Source organism: Chlamydotis macqueenii, chromosome 6, assembly GCF_036417535.1.
Source record: "Chlamydotis macqueenii isolate bChlMac1 chromosome 6, bChlMac1.mat, whole genome shotgun sequence".
NCBI classification, from domain to species: domain Eukaryota; kingdom Metazoa; phylum Chordata; class Aves; order Otidiformes; family Otididae; genus Chlamydotis; species Chlamydotis macqueenii.
The window spans coordinates 42013228-42030572 of NC_141561.1; the positions used below are offsets into that span (position 1 = coordinate 42013228).

Sequence of the window (17345 nt, forward strand, 5' to 3'; positions counted from 1 at the left end):
CAAGCGCTGAATTTTGACACAACCAAAGATAAGAGCAAGATGTGAAGTGACTGTGTTATTGGTCATCACTCCCATCATAACAACAAAAGCTGTGGAGCAACAAGTTTGTATTTCTGTGATTTGACAATTTTTTTTTAATATTCTTTGATTGGTAATGGTCAGCCTATAGTGAAGACAGAGCAAAAAGAATGAGGACTGGAGGACGTACCTAAGCGCTATCCCATCACAAGAGGTTAAATTAATTGCATTGCATGTCCATGATCAAGGCCAAATAAGATAAAAGCTTATATACTATGATAAAAAGACTAATGATTAAGAATAGTGATTAATGACAATATTCATAACTAGTGGCAGTGATGGTAAATTAATGGGGGTGTATTTTCGTTGGTTCTTTGAGGATCTGAGGGGACGGAATCACACAGTATATCTGAGTTGTGCCAGCATCTGAAATGTTTTCGGAGCGATCAGAAGAGACATCCACGCGGTGGCAGCATTGCCACTGCCTACAGTCCCCCCTCGTACCCTGAGCTGGCCCTGAGCACCGCAGGGAAGAACTCCAGACCTCTTTCTGTCTACGGAAACCCATTTAGTGTCATTTTGAGAATATTATTTGGGACTGAAAAAAAAAAAGTACCCTATTGCTATCTAGCTCCTCTGTTTAGAAGCAGGAGTTAAATAATGCAGCGCTCACTGCCTCATTGCCCAGATTTGCGTTACAGACATTCTCTGACATGTGACATTCTGTACGGTATGATCCCAGGCAGCTGTTGGGTTCCTTAATCCAGTATTTTCGGTTGCTCTCACACTGGAGTTGTTCTTCATGTTCGCCTGCTTTCCACCCATGTTTCCCTTCTGACCACTGGTGAAATTCAACATCATCTTGGCTCTTCCTTTTTCTGAAAGCGATAAATACATGCAGTTAGCCTCTTACCTGAATTTGTGTTTTCTTCTCTACCAGCTTTCTTCAAGGTCTGACCTGCCATTTCAGGGTAACCAGCTGCTCTAATTGCACTTGTTTCTCTCTCTAGTTAGTTTTGTCCTTCATCCTCATTGTCTCCTACTCCTGCCCAGACCTGTGTTAAAAATTTCCTTCTTTATCTTAACTTTTCTCGTTGTCTTGATGGGTACAACCTTTCCCTCTTTCTCCATCTCCGTCCTACATCCACACTTAGGTGTGGAGAACGCTCTCTGGAGAACAGAGAGCACTCTCCTGTTCCGGATGGGTTTTATTCTGGAGCCGCTCATTCCCTTTACGCTGGTTCTGACCGATGTTTTTCTTTTCCGCGTTGCAAAGCCGTTTGGTCGCTTCCCTGCCCTTCAGAGATTTTCTGAAGCTCCTCAAGTTGAAACCTGGCTTACCAGTGAGGACTATATAGAGTTAATTTTCACTGTGGCAAGATGACAGCTTTTTGGGCACCAGTGACCTCTGCTGCTGGGCTGGAGCGTGTACGTGAGCTGGTGGCATTGCCTGGGATGATGAACGTCTCCTCACCGCAAGGGCAGGAATGCTCTAGATTGAGCATGCGGAAAGCTTCGTTCTGGGGGACGTATTTCATGATATCAACAATTTAAAGGGAGTTTTATAATATGGCCTAATAATTATGATTACTTTTAATAGTTGTGTTACTTTTTAAAATGCCTGTTGCCTCTGCTCCCTGCAGGACAGCTGTGCCCTCTGTCCCACCCACAGCAGTATGCGTGACGGACAAAACTTTAACGGAGCTCTTTATGTGAGGATAGTGACACTTCCTACCAGTGCAGCCTATGTATCTACAGGTTTTTAATGGATTATGACTGCTCTGTCTGCATCGCAGCCCTCCCGGCACTCAGAAGGAGGGGGGGTATATTCAGAATTAGTAGTAGGTCTGCAGCAAGTCGGCAGCAACGCCAGGGTTATAGCACTCAGAAATGTGCCAGGCTCTTTTTTTGCTGAGCTCCTGTTTCATTCCATTTTTTATTTCTTTTTTTTTTACCTGGTGTTACTGACTGACACATCCATAGGTGCTCGTTTTTGTCTTCACTCTTGCAGGTCTGTGGTCCTCTGCCTCAGACGTTATGGGCCAGTAAACTAACCCCAAGGGCCTGATGTGAAAATTGGGTGTGATGATGTAGCTTAATCTGTTTCTTACAACTAAAGGACAGTTTGAACGTTGACATTTGCTTATCCTCGCGTTTCCCCTTCCGTCCTTAACAGCCCTTTGCCATGGGTATGGTTTGATCCTGTTGGTTGCGAGCAGTTGCTTGACGCAGACTGAAACCGCAGCGCCCTGCGTTGTCAATAATCCCACGCACGCGTGTGGGATCAGCCCCGGCTCTGCTGGATCCCTGGCCTCTTCACGAAGGGGTTTAGCAGCTCTGGTCGCCCCCACGACTGCACATGAAAAATAAATCCCAGCTCTGCTTTCTCATGCGAGCTGGAACAATTCTGGGTGTCTGTCTCTTGGTGTCTCTGTTGCATGCGTGCCCCAAGCCAGATAAGGTCTCACAGATAAATGTTTCTATCAGGCATGCAAACAAATGCTTGCTTTGGAATTTCAGAATTGGACTAAGTGAAAACCTGTTTTCATCGGGCAGCCGAGAGACTTCTAGACAACCTGCCAAGTGCCAAGTTCCTACCATTTCTCTCGGAGGCGAAAGAAGTGATCCAGAAGGGGCACGAATATTTTTAGAACAGAAAAACAGTGCTGTACTTCCCTCGCCTCCCTCACCCCTCTCGTTTTCCGGCAGTGAAACAGATACGTACATGCTAAAGCTGTCCAAAAGCCAGTTTGCATCCAGCTGAGGGGAAAATGTGCGTCAGGTTTGCGATGCGATAGGTAAAAGCCTGGCAGAGTCGAGCCAGTTTGAAGATGACCCTTTGGAGTGAAAGCAGTTGTCCAAGTTAACGACAGCTGCGGTTTAGAGGATTGCTCGTTTAATTGAGTTAGCTTTATAAAGTACATCAATTACTCTGGTGTACATTCTGAATTTAAAAGCAACAATTATACTAATTGAGGCAATCTCAATGAAAGACTGCCCCCCAAGCAAAAACCCAAAATCACGGTATGGAGTAATCCTCCCAGCCTTCATCCAGGGTGTGAGGAAATGGATAGGTTTTGCTGCGGGTTTCAGAGGTAATCGAATCTCCGGGCTGCTCCGCCAGGATGGGGAGGAATGAGTTCCTCAGCCAGGGTCCATCTCCACGCGCATCTTGGCAGCAATCCTGCATTGTTTAAAGCATCAGGACTATAAGCTGAAGCTTAATTGCAGCTGTGAAGGACCGACAGGAAAACCAGACCCTGGGCTTGGCCGTCTGCAAGAGCAGAGCCGTGTCTGCGGCTTTCCCAGCACAGCGTCGGGCAGGCGTCCGGCTGGAACACGGGACTGATCCGGGCGGCAAAGCCTCCGGAGAGCCACTCAACACCCAACATTTCCCATGGCAAAGCACCAAGGGTGTGCGGGAGGTGGTAGTGGTGGTACCTGGGAAGTTGGTCTGTGGAGAGAAGCTTTGTAGCTGTTTTCTGGCTTTTTTGGGGGCCGCAGCTGGGCCAAGATCTGGCTCACGATCTCTCAAGATTCATACCCTCTGTTGTTGAAACGTCATGGGGTGAAAGAGAGAGTAAAATGCAAACTGAAGAGATTAGCCGACTCCGAGGAAATGGATGAAGAGTGTGGAAGAACACAAATAAAGCACTGGGAGAGGAGAGATGTTGTGGCATTATGGCGATCAGGCCTTGTGCAGAGTGGGGCACGAAGGACACGGAGTAAAGAGCCAACAAGTTTATCAGGGTTCAGAAACCTGAGCTGAAAAGCCAGGGTTTAGCAGCCAGGAAGGAGGTTAGACAAGAGAGGGAGTGATGTGGAGTGAGCAGGCTCGGTAGGCTGTGCGAAGCCTCAAAGGTAAGAGTGTCAGGACTTAAGAGCTCGTAGAAAGTGGAGAACTGCTGAAATCAGGAGTGTGGATGGCAGGCTGAGCCGTAGACTGAGACACAAGTCGTGATGGGTCTGGAGGCAGAAGCGAAGGATATGTTTTGTTCTCCAGCTTTATTTTGCAGGGGATTGAATTCATTTTCTTGGGGTCTTTGTGTTAGAGCCACAATCCCAGCTTGTGGCACGTGAGTTGGGAGATGAGCGAGGTGCAAAAGCCTCTCGAGCATAATCCTTTCTAAGCAGGCAACGTTTGCTGTGATGTTTCTGATATGCATTTGTTTCAGTAAGGAGTAGCTTTTTCTTTGAATGCGTTGTACTTGACGGCACAGAAGGAAGCTCCCCATCCACTTGTCGTTTCCGTTTGGTTCTGAGCATGATACTGGACGTTAGGAAAAAATTTTTTACACTGAGGGTGGTGGAGCACTGGCCCAGGTTGCCCAGAGAGCTGATGGATGCCCCATCCCTGGAAACATTCCAGGCCAGGTTGAACGGGGCTCTGAGCAACCTGATCTGGTTGGAGATGTCCCTGCTCCTTGCAGGCATCCTTGAACTGGATGGCCTTTAAAGGTCCCTTCCAACCCAAACCAGCCTGTGATTCTTTGATATCCTCCTAAAAAGCGCAGAGCTTGGATGTCTTGGTAAGCCCACCTACTTGAAACAAGAGCAGCCGTTCCCCATCCCCGGGAGCTGAAGCTGTTTGCATCCGCGGAGGAACTGGCAGGTTATTGCGACGAGCTGCGTTCTCCTGGTCTGTTCACCTGACACCAAGAAATACGAAATGCTATTTCTGTACGTCCCCTAAATGGGTCAGTACGTCTTGTTCAAAGGAGAAGAGTTGGCATACGGGTTAGAGGGAAGCTGTAAAAGCCTGTAAGGGGGGACTGAGGCAGGCTTGCCATGAACAAAAAAGGAAGATGAGATAAAAGTTCAAGGGGGATTTGCCATAGAATCATAGAATGGTTAGGGTTGGAAGGGACCTTCAAAGGTCATCTAGTCCAACCCCCCTGCAAGGAGCAGGGACATCCCCAACCAGATCAGGTTGCTCAGAGCCTCATCCAGCCTGGCGTGGAATGTTTCCAGGGATGGGGTTTCCACCACCTTTCTGGGCAACCTGTTCCAGTGTTCTATAACTCGCATCGTAAAAAATTTTTTCCTAATTTCCAATCTAAATCTACCCCGCTCTATTTTAAAACCATTACCTCTCGTCCTATCGCAACAGGCCCTACTGAACAGCCTCTCCCCATCTTTCTTGTAGGCCCCCTTGAGGTACTGGAAGACCGCTATCAGGTCTCCGCGGAGCCTCCTCTTCTCCAGGCTGAACAGCCCCAACTCTCTCAGCCTGTCCTCATAAGAGAGGTGCTCCAGCCCTTTTATCATCTTCATGGCCCTCCTCTAGACCTTCTTCAACTGGTCCATGTCCTTCCTGTGTTGGAGGCTCCAGAACTGGACACAGTACTCCAGGGGGGGTCTCACCAGGGCAGAGTAGAGGGGGAGAATCCCCTCCCTCGACCTGCTGGCCACGCTCCTCTTGATGCAGCCCAGGATGCGGTTGGCCTTCTGGGCCGCAAGGGCGCATTGCCAGCTCATGTTGAGCTTCTCATCCACCAGCACTCCCAAGTCCTTCTCCTCAGGGCTGCTCTCAATCCATTCCCCCCCAGCCTGGATTTGTGCCTGGGATTGCCACGACCCAGGTGCAGGACCTTGCACTTGGCCTGGTTGAACTTCATGAGGTTGGCACGGGCCCACCTCTCCAGCCTGTCAAGGTCCCTCTGGATGGCATCCCTCCCTTCCAGCGTGTCGACGGCACCACACAGCTTGGTGTCGTTGGAGAACTTGCTGAGGGTGCACTCTATCCCACTGTCCGTGTTGTCGACAAAGATGTTGAACAGGGCCGGGTCCAACACGGACCCTTGAGGGACGCCACTCGTGACCGGTCTCCACATGGACATTGAGCCATTGACCACCACTCTCTGAGTGCGGCCATCCAGCCAACTCCTTATCCACCGAGTGGTCCGTCCATCAAACCCATGTCTCTCTAGTTTAGAGAGAAGGATGTCGTGCGGGACAGTGTGAAAAGCTTTGCACAAGTCCAGGTAGATGATGTCTGTTGCTCGTCCCTTGTCCACCGATGCTGTCACCCGGTTCATAGAAGGCCACCAAATTGGTCAGGCACGATCTGCCCTTGGTGAAGCCATGTTGGCTGTCACCAACCACCTCCTTGCTCTCCATGTGCCTTAGCATGGTTTCCAGGAGAATCTGCTCCATGACCTTGCCAGGCACAGAGGTGAGGCTGACCGGCCTGTAGTTACCAGGGTCCTCCTTATTCCCCTTTTTAAAAATTGGGGTTATGTTTCCTCTCTTCCAGTCATCGGGGACCTCACCAGACCGCCACGGCTTCTCAAATATGATGGCCAGTGGCTTGGCAACTTCATCCGCCAGTTCCCTCAGGACCCGCGGATGGATCTTGTCAGGTCCCATGGACTTGTGCACCTTTAAATTCCTCAGATGATCCCAAACCTGCTCTTTGAGTGGGTGGTTCTTCATCCTCGCAGTTCCTGCTTGCACCTTCTACAGCTTGGGTGATGGGACAAGAACTCTTGTCGGTGAAGACTGAGGCAAAAAAGTCATTGAGTACCTCAGCCTTCTCCATGTCCTGGGTAACCAGGACATTTTCCCTGGACTTTCTTTTGTCCCCTACGTACCTATAAAAGCTCTTCTTGTTGCATTTTATATCCCTGGCCAGATACTTCCACCCCTTCTGGGCCTAGCATTTTTGTGATTATTGCCTCTTTAATGGCTTGCTGTCTTTTTACCTTATCATTGACCTCAGGAAACGCTAGGTGCTGGAGCAGAGCACGGATAAAATGAAAGGAACTGGAGAGCAGAAATGCCAAAATTAGGAGAGACAGAGTGCACGAGCGTTCCTGCCACGCTGTGATTTCTGCTGCCTTCTCCCTCAAATGGTTTTACAAAGCAATTTCCAGTGCGCTTTGCAACACTCGATGGCGTCTTATGCTGCAGGTCTGAGACCAAAAAAGTCCCTCAAGTTTGTTCTGCGGACAGTGGAGGTCCTGGCATCCCTGTGCCGCCGGAGTGCTGCAGCCCGCGATGCTCTGGCTGGGCTGGGCCGTGGCCCGAGACAGCGGCGCGGTGCAAAGGCGGTGCTGCTTGCCTGGAAGTGCTGATGCCTTTGCAGCGTCTGTCTCTCGCGCTGCCCCGCGGAGTGGGCGGCACTCGGCAGGGCTTTCGAGAGGCAGCGGAGCTCAGGAGCCAGCAGCATGGTCTGACCTTCTCTTCAGAACAAGTTTTCCGTTTGAAAGTCTGTTCTTTTCAGTCTTTTCAGGAGTGTGATTCCCCACTCCCGCTTTTTTTTTTCCTTTAAGCTATCAATTTTTTTTTGTTCCCATTAGAAACTCTGCTTCTCCAGGAGCGTGGAAGTCTTAAAAAAGCAACTGGCTTCGAAGAAGCCGGGGTGCAGGCTGTGGGGCCCTGCGAGGGCTGTACAGCGGGACGCTCCTTGCTGAGGCTCCTATCCTGAGTGGCCCTGCAACCTCTACAAGAGGCTTTCGGGACTTTCCAAGAGTTTGCTGTTAACTATTTATATTTTAGTATTATTATTGCAGAGAGGAATAATCCTGTCGTGCCTTCTGTGGGAAACAACCCCCAAAGTGGCAACTCCTTTTAAAGTGTTTCAGTCCAAAACATGACAAAAAATTGTGAAGAAGTTCTAAGCTATATAAAATACTTCTCTTTTGTTCTGTGGTTTTTTTTGTTCCGGAGGAGAGCGCACACATTTTTCTGAAGCAAAGCAATCCTTGTTTCTGAATAACTCCTTCCCCTCTCTCATGGCCACCTCTTGCCTTAGCCCCAGCCTAGGCACTTTCGTGTCTGGCTGGGTATTTTCCCTGCCCACATCTCGGAGGCAGTTGCAGGCTCCAGTTAAAAAGGTGAGGTGTTTTGGATCTTTAGTGAACCCAGGGTTTAGACTTTGGTGTGCATCTGTCGGTCTGGGTTTCAGCTGGCAATGAAAGGCAGGGGTGAGCATATTGGCTACAGTACTTCCAGCTCAACGTGCATCATCATACGAGATAAAAATTTGCCACAAATATAATTTTGTGAGATTTTTGAGGTGAGTTTTAGAGCAGAAAGTTTATAGCAGACCCATAATTCTTCAAAGGTTCAGTTTGGAAAGCAGTGTGTTAGGGAGAATTTTTTTAAGTTAGCTTAATAATCGTGGTGGAGATGTCAGGGGGTGGTTTGGTGGGATGTATTTTCACCAGAGAATCGCTTTATAGTGACTTATAACTGAATCTTGAGTATCTTCAGTAGTCACAGAATCTCTGTGTAATGTAGCAAATGCTCTGTGGTAAGTATTTTTAAAACAAACATAAATAAATCTAAAGATGACTTTTTATGTCAAGTTGGTGTTTTGAATAAGAGATTAAACCAAAATGTGTCTTACAGTGAACTTTTTCACATAAGAACGCGTTCTGGTGTTTCGCTCCCTGTCTTTATGATTTGCTAAGGAAAAATAAAAGTCTTTTAATGAGAGTTAAGCAGTGAATCAGCAATTTCATCACCCCTTTTCTTTCATCTTTTCAGTGCATTCGTGGAAGAAAAGCAACTCTAGAAGAGCTGCAGACAGTTCACTCGGAAGCCCATACCCTGCTCTACGGCACAAACCCTCTGAACAGGCAGAAACTGGACAGCAAGAAGCTTCTAGGTATCATTCCCTGGGCGAGGGGTCCCCTTCCTGACCTCCAGCACTCCCGCTGCTGTCCCCAGCCCTGACTTTGGTGGTTGCTTAGCGGTAGCGGTATGAAAGGCAGGACGTGGGGCTCCCTGCGTGCTCAGCTCTGGGCAGTTCCCAAGAGGATTCTTCCCACCTCCGTTCAGTGTCTGCTTGAGAGCGGTACAAGATCCGTCTCCCTTTCTTCAGGTCGATCCCTAAACCCTGGATAGCTAAAACTTCCTTTCTTTGATGTCTTCAAATCCTAGAAGGCCATTTCCCCGATTCAGACATTTTATTTTATCCTTGGACGTTCTGGCTCTGCCTGTTAGAAAGTTCCCATGGCTAGGAAGGAACTGGAACACCCTGCTTAAGGACCTGGATCTGCAGCATCAGCCAGCTGCATAGACATCAACAAATAGCTGTCAGTTTTGTGTGGGTAATCCGCAAGAGAGATATAGGGATCTCTTAGCTAGTCTTACATTTGTTTAATTTGGAGTAAGATTCTTTATTCCTTTCACTGGAGACTGGATCTTCCTGAAACAGGGCTTCATCTGCCTTAGAATATAGATATTTGCCCTGCAAAAAATCTAGGGGGTGGTTGTTCAGCTAACCAACCCGCCCGTAGCAACCAACCCACGTTGATTTTTTGCACCTTACCTCTATGGAGACCACATCATCATTTCCCTTTGTGCCTTTTTGCAGCAGCAGGAGATAGACTGGAGGGGCAGTCTGGGAAGTTCTCACGTGGGAATCAGCCTCAAGACAGTTCTGGAACCTAGAAGTTGAGAAAGTTTATTTTCAGATTAGCTTGAATTTGAATGATATAAAAAGAGGATTAATTTGATGGCCTGCATGATGTAGTAGTCGCAGCAAAAGAGCTGGAAAGATTTTGCAGCATACTCAGTATGTACATTAGATCCCCGAAGAGGAGAGCTGTTAGCATTGTTTAAATATGCAATTAGCACTGCATTTATAGCTAAATTATCACCTCTTTAAAACCCAGAGAAACCGAGAGTAGACACCTCTGGCTTGAATGATAGTACAATTACGATGTAAAGTTTAGAGAATTTATGATGTCACATCCTTGAGTGTAAAGCTCTCACCTTGCGGAAGGCGTATCTGCCAGTCCGAAGAAACAGCGTGTGAAGCTTCCCCCAGCAGATCTGAGAAGGCTCCCCGTCTGCAGTTGCGCTGGCAGAAGTCAGGCTGACAGATTTCTCTGCAAATTCTTGAACCGTGGCGCTGAAGGCATGTGAGGTCATGTGCCCTGACCATCTGCTGCAGTGGGGTCCGGGCCACCCTCCGCCGTCTGAGCCGTTGGCCTCACCAGCACCCGGAGCAGGTGGTGCGTCTCCCGAGTCCCTCTCCTTTCGGAGTTACACCGTGCAAGACACGTTTTTAGGGTGGACTGTGGTAACACTGAGTGTTCCTTGCTCGTTCAAATGTCGGATGCTCTTGAGATATTTTTCTGCTCCCTTTTGGATTCTTGGCACATTCTGTACCAATAGCTGGGGATACAAACAGTTTACTTGGTTAGTACTGACGTTGGGCATACCCAGGTTTTGCTGAACCATTCCTGATGGTTTGTTTAGAGAACCTGAGGGAGGAGAAACTCTTACTCTGCCTGTGAGTACTCTGTAGTTTTGCTCTGTTTCTCCATGTCTTTTCCGTAGAGATTAAGTTTATTCCTCCACTGAAGAGAAACAATTCCAGTATCTGAGGGTATTTCTATACAAAACGTTACCTGTTTGGGTGTAATCTGCAAAGACAGCCGAGTTGTCAAGGAGCAGTATTCACGACAAGTCAATTCTAAGCCTGGCCTGTTTGTGGACGTTAGACTGGCACTTGGTCAGGGCTGCACTGGGGGCTGCAGCCGTCCCCCAAAGGCTGCCAAGCAGCTGTGTTTTAACTTTGCGAGACTGCAGCCATAGGCAGGAAGGTCGGGTCCCCAGAACCTCCAGTAGGAAGGGCTTTCCAGTAGCTCTTAGCTGAGCTTACACCTTGATTCCTAAACCCACTTAGCACCGTTTAGGCTTGAGCTACTCGCAGTGGGACTCGCTGCCAGCTGGCCTGACTGTCTTTGCCCAGGCAGCAGCCTCTTCCCGTTGTCCTCTGGTTGCACGTGGAGCTGTGCGTGGGCCGCAGCTGGTTGTGATCCTTGCCAAGCTTGGAGGAGGAGCGAACGGCTTCACCGTTCAGCCTGGCTGCCAGTCATCCCGCCAGGCAGGAGAAAATGAGTTGACAGCTTGACAGCCGGGGGTGCAGAGGGACGGTGCAGCCAGCCAAAATGACGAAAGGAGTGAGCCTGGCCCTAAAACTGGTTTCTTAACTTGATGGCTTCCACAGTGCCAGACCTGAGAAAGGGTAACAGCCGCTGGTGCGTTGGGAAAACCTCCCCGAAAAGCCTGGGTGTGCATTTGCGCACAGAGGTGAACAAGCCTGTAAGCAGCCCCTTCTTCAGCCACCCTCTCCTGTTGAGAATTTAAAAAGCTTTTAAATTTACAAAACAGCTTTGTGGGATTCTTCTAAACATGCGAGAGGGTAAATGTTTGGCAGGTCTGAAGTCTGAGACCAAAGCTTTGCGTGGGGCTCACATATGCAAATGTAAGTTGGTTAGACCTGGGTGTCTTAGTGTGCGTACCACTCCGGTCGCTGACTCCGGGTAAGCTCTTTGCCTTTGATCTGTCTGTGAGGAAGAAAAAGCCTGAGAAACTTCAGCCTCAGAGGAAGAGCTTGTAAAGCTAGGGGGTGAAAACACAAGATGTTTCTTTTTAAGGTTCTGCAACTGATAAAGGGGATGTCCCTTCATCTGGCAGCTCTTCAGGAGGAAGCGGGAAGGGTAAATAGTTCAGGTTTTGCAGAATTGTAAGCGGGCGTTGTTGTGGCTCTGCTGCTTTTACTTCTGTAGTTGTCCTGTAGCTCGTGGCTTCTGAGTCGTACTCCTTTCTCAGAGCGTGGTTCCTTACACATGTAGAAGAGGCTCGCGAGGGAAGCCCGCCACTGATGCTGAAGTTGCTTTCCCCAGAGGACCATGAGCATCACCAAGATTCACTTTGCTGTGTTTTGTCAAGCGGGTTTGAAAATGGTGACCTTCAAGGCAGGATGCTCAACTCTACCCCTGGAAGTGTGACTGAAGCCCTTGAACATCAGAGGATGAAAAATAGGAATCCATCTCTCATCTGACAGTGTAAAGCTTTGGAACCTGTTGAACAAGTCTGAAGTTAGGCAAATAAGGCTGCTTTTAATTTGTGGAGAGCCACTGTAAATTGTTGTCAAGAATATAAACGTCGAAATAATGGGTGGATTAGCAGTGAAAGATGTGACAGGAGGTCCGAGGCAGGATGATCTCAGAACTTTCATGTGGATCTAATCAAAGAGCGAATCTCGCTCTGCACTCAGATTAATACGGAGGCATTAACTCTGCTTTCAGTCACAGGGTAACGTATGTGTCTGCGATGCGTTTGACACGAGCGTCGTCCTCGGCAACGTCCATCTGCCGTCATGGCTAATTCACACTCCACAAAGCTGCTAGTTAGCATTTAAGGGAATTTATTCTTTCAGCATGGACGTGACCAGAACAAGAACCTGGTCTGATGGAGGAAAAAAAACCCTCAGCCCCGTTTATTTCACCATCAGCTTTCGTTAACTTTAAATAAGTCTCAAGCAAATGAATCTCAGGCAGTACACTCCATTTCCTGCGTCTCCATGCACATATTTCCTTCTCCCTGTTCGCCTGTGCTGCACGGACGCGTGTACAAGTCACGCACGTAGGGTGATGTTGGATACGAGACAGCATGTTCTTGTTTCAGTACCATGGTTTATAAACCTGCAGAATCTTGAATGGAGGATAATTTCCTCGTACGCAAGCCCAGAAAGTGATGTTACAATTCTCACAGATGCAAAATTAGCCCTGCAGATGGTTTTCTCCATTTTTCTCAAATTCTTAATGTTGGGTTTGCTCTTGCAGTCGAAACACATGTTCTGTTTGCTCATCACCGGTTTATTTTTTGTCTTTCTCTTTTATGAAGCTCATGCTCTTCAAAGTCTTTGAGTAACTGTGCAGATGACTGGTAATTTTGGTATTTTTCTGATTTCCTCTCCTACTTCAGTTGAAAGGGATTAAAGTGTTCATCTGAGAAGACGGACTGAGCAGTTCTTGGTAGTGTCTCAGTTATTCATAGTCAGCACGACTGCTTGAAACGTAGGAGAGCACACAGACCTTGCATAAAAATAAGTGATTTATAGAAGGTTTTTATATTGGAAAGGCTTTTGAGCGAGTTGAAGTGTGTTTGTTGTGTATGTAGGTATTGTAACGTAACTGGGTTGGCTGTGTGTTTTCTGAAAATTGCAGGAAAACCCTGGTCTGTTACTGTGTTTGGTAAGATTACAGTATTGCCATAAAATTGGACCAAAATCTGGTGAACTTTGACTTTTTGACTTACAGGGAACGTTGGTTTTTTTTTTCCTTACAGGTTCTCTAACGTCGATGTTTGTCAGGCTTCCTTGCGGTGGTGTCGGGGTGAGTACTCTCTTTAATGTGTAAATAATGTCCTGTTTGTTCTCCCGGTCTCATTGGTACCAAAAATCGTTGCTTTGCATTCCATCAAGCGGGTAATTGCAGCCAGATGTTACCCATAAACAGGGTCTGCCTGGGGCGCGGGGTTGCAGCGACGGCCTCACGTGCCTTTCTTCAAAAGCAGTGTGAAGATTTTTAAACTGGTTTTGGAGAGCTGAAGGGTGTGTGACATTCAGAGGCGTGTTCGTCTCTGGCTTTTAGGAGGAGAAACCTCATTTCCCAGGCGGTGATGTTTAACGGCTTGGGGGTTATGGCGTTTGAAAGCAACCCTTGAATCCAAAAATGCTTTCTGCGGAGAAAGCAAGATGTGCTTCTCGTGCTGCTCGTGCTGCATAGGTGTTTCATCTTCGGTAGTTGTACTTCAGAGCTGCCTGCCTCCTTGTGCAGGTGGGAAACATATTAATAAAAAAGTGATCTTGGAGGAGAACATTTGGGAAGTTCCTGTGAATAGGAAGGTGCTGGGTTTGTGTCTGGGCTAGATTACCGTCCCCGAAGGAAACATCTCGCAGGGGAGGCTGCACGAGGGAATTGCAGTCTTTAGTATCTGGCGTCTTTCGTTTCTCCAGCTCCAGGACAGCTACGCGTGAATTCTGAAGGAGGTGACTAAAATACCCCTCCATCCATCACGGAAAAGCTGAACATCAGTTTTCATCTGTCAAGGTTCCATATCATAAAAACACTTCTTTTGTTGTTGTTTGTTCCCATAAAGCTGGGAAAAAAAAACCAAAAACAAATACCATTCAAATACCTTGTGTTGAAGGTTTGCCTTGTTGTTTTCCTTTGAAGCCTGAAAACTTGAAAGTTTTCCTTTCAAGTCAGACTTTCTGCTCTAAAGTTTCTGTGGAGGGTGACAGTACAGAAAATCTCGGAGAACAGGAAGGGAAAAGAATGAGAAGAGACAATAAAAGGCATTGTGTTTGAAAATTCACAGCGGTAGTTCTTAGGCATAATTGTAGCTCGTGAGGTTGAAGTTAGAGGTCTGGATTCTGTTATGGAAATGAAACAAAATTGTTTTCTTCCTGAGTCTTTGCAAAATCGCTGCTTTGAAAATTATCCCGTCAAAAGAAAAAAAAAATCAGCGTTTATTCATACCGCCACTGCTGAGCGCTCGTAGAGATATTTTATTTTGTATTGTAAATATGCTGCAGTCTCCTAATTCATGGCAAATTTTTGGCTAGAGTTTAAAAGGTTTGGATTTACTCTGCCCTGCAGTCAGGCATGCCATTCAAAGCAAAAATTATCATTTGCAAATGAAGACTGAATGGTAACAAGTAGAGACAGTGCCTGAGCCTAGCCTGGCCCCAGGAGTCTCGCATTAAATCCGGAATCAGGGCAGGAAACGCCGCAGCGCTGGTATTATCGATACGCTTGTAATAAAGATGGCATTTGCCGTTCTACTCACTGGGCAGTTGTCTCCACAGACCCTTAAATATGAGGTGAAACATATGCTGGCTTTTGTACAGTGTTAGCAATCTCAGCAGATATTTTCGTATTTTCTAGGAAAAGCTTTTTAAAGCTAGTAATTTCCTAGTAATCAACTAGATGATAGATTTTTCTTAAAAAAGGATTTCTGTTGTTTCGCTTGGTTTTCCTTCCCCGGTTGCCTTGGGATACAGTGCCGAATACGCGGGTATTTTTGCCATCTGGGTGGCTGATGCAGGAAAACGTGGCCTTCGCTGCTTTTAGGTTGCGTTTCTAATCAGTACATACACCCCAGCCGTTTATTTGTAGGGGACATTAGGCCGGAATGCTTGGCTGTAGCGTATTGAGTGCTTTGGAGTTGGGCGTGCTGGGATGGGTTTACGCGTAGGCTGTCGCCGTTGGGGTGGGACAAACGGACAGTGATTACACGAGGGCCTTTCAACCCTGCTTTCTGCTTGTCTTTCAAAGCGAGATTTGTCAGGAAAGCTGGCGTAGCAGCATGGGGCGTTTGCTGAAGAAACAGAGGGAAAACCGTAGCCTTTGTTAGCCTGCCAGTTCTGCGAGACAAGTCGCTCTTGATTTGGTTTGCTCTGGGAAACTGCTGGAAGAAGCCCTGTAGCGGGATCTCAGCTGGGGCCGCAGAGCACGCCTTTCAGTAGCGGATGAAAACCAAATTAATTTCTGCACCGAAGAGGATGACAAGACATTTTTGAGATGCATGTAATATTTTTTTTTTTCCCCGAGGAAATTAAAAAAAAAAGATTTTAAGAAATCAGAGCGTAGGGTAAAGCATGAGTTACGAAGAGTTTTCTTGCGAGAGGAGGCGCAATGGGAATCTGAGAAGTTTCGGTGTGTGAAGACTGCTGGGAGACTGAGTGCATGTTATGGTATAACAAAATTATTTCAAATTGTTTTAGCAAGAGAGCTTAAAGGATGTTTTTCTGCTGTTGCTGGGCAGGCCATTTTCAGGCTGCAGGGTGGCCGTGTGGCTTTTTTGAGTGACGGAGTTTTATGTAGACTCTCCTTTGTTTGAGATGGGAGAACATCACTCATCACTGAGCAGTGATCAGTCTCTGTTTTATCTTTTTCTTACAAGCTGAGAAGGTTGTGGAGAGACAGCCCTGGTGCTGCAAGAGGTTTGTGTGGGCTCCAGTCACTCCGTACTGGTGAATATTTTCCTGGTGGTGGAGCGACATCAGGTGCATGCGGTGATCAGAGCACTTGTAGGACGTTGTCTTGGCTGCCAGTGATTCTTAGCCTATGTTTAAGGAGAAGGGGTTTATTTCAGCAGAGGTTTTGTTTTCTCTGACTTTGTCGCTTCGTGATAAGTGCCGTCTAGGGGACGCTTCACAGGTCTTTGCGTTCGGTTCATCGTGACGCTGGACAGCTTTCCAGTTGGCTGGCTGCTTCGTACGGAGGATTTTTCCCTGGAGAGCTTCACACTGGGCTGCCAGATGCTTTCCAAGGGGCAAACATGATGCCGTAAAGAAAAAAGGAAAGAAGTTTTTAAAAATCAGTAGAATAAGTTGAGACTGGTCCTCTTTTGGATTTATCACTGGTTAAAAGATAGGAAATAGTGGTCGGAATTACCGTCCCTGAGAAATCCCTGTGTTCTCTGGAATTTGCAATGCAGAGGATGGATCATAAGCAAGTGTCCTTCGCTGATGGTATTAAACTTATTTGGGGTCATCAAAGCGAAAGCTGCCTGCAAAGACATACAGATGATGTCGTGATAATGAGAAACTAAATAGTAAATTCAGTGCTGAATGCAAAATAATGCCTGTGGGCAGGAGGGGACTGCCCTGGAGCAAGCTGAATGATTGCTGTTCCCCAGAATTCAGGAGCTGAGGGTGTCGGATTAAATTACGGCTGGAAAGCTGGTTTTTTCTGTAAACAATTAAACAAGGCAATTCTCTTCATAGAGGGTGTCATGGTGATTAAAAGAACAGATGGGCCTCAAAGGCGATGTAGAGGGGTTTGTGAGGGAGAAGCCCATGAAGAGCTGTTAACTGCCAAGAAGAAGGGTGAAGTCGAGCTCGGGCAGCCAAGTTCTTCTCTACCAGCGAGGGAGGCCGAGTTACAGAGTGAGGGAGCAGGAAAAAGCTTAGAGCATGTTGCTTCCTCACGTGACACCTTTTGCTCTCTCTCTTTAAAAACTAAGTCACAATGTCTCAAAATCAATGAGAAAAGGGTAAATTTGTTCCCTGGTGCTTGGAAACTTTTGTCTTCCCCTCCCCCCCCTTGATTTACTTTAAACGTGGAAGCCTTCGCGCTGCTGTAGCTGACACTAACAAACCTCCTTCTGTCGTAGCAGGAAAGGAAGCACAGAAGCACTTCTGTCAACAGAAGTGAGCTCTGATTTAAACAACAGTAACTTATTCCTTCTGATCTCTGGCAGCATCTGCCAGTGCGGTGTGCAGTATTTTTACTTAAGATGTTGCCTTCGCTTCTCTGCAGCACACGCTCTTTTCTTAACGGACTTAGAGGCACCAGATCGTTACGTAATCCAGGATAATTAGGAGAAGGTTTTGGAGAAAGGAGTTCAAGCTTTGAAAAATCTGCAAAATTGTTCCAGCATACTTGCATCCAAATTCTTCACCACACTTGATCTTATGATAGCTCATAACTCTGTTTTCTTTTGCGTATAGTGTTTTTCTGTGTGCATTCTAAAAATATCTAAAGAGCTAGAGCTCTAAAAAATGTTTT

General features: G+C 47.1%; 1 protein-coding gene across 8 annotated transcripts in view; it reads left to right on the plus strand.

Moving 5' to 3' along the window:
- HDAC4 (histone deacetylase 4) overlaps window positions 1-17345 on the plus strand; it is a 255508-nt gene that overhangs the window by 208376 nt on the left and 29787 nt on the right. For all 8 annotated transcript variants that reach the window (XM_086751531.1, XM_086751535.1, XM_086751533.1 and 5 more), the window contains 2 exons: window positions 8512-8632; window positions 13114-13160. In XM_086751531.1, the coding sequence (XP_086607657.1) occupies window positions 8512-8632; window positions 13114-13160 (168 nt within the window). The remainder of the gene's footprint in view (window positions 1-8511; window positions 8633-13113; window positions 13161-17345) is intronic.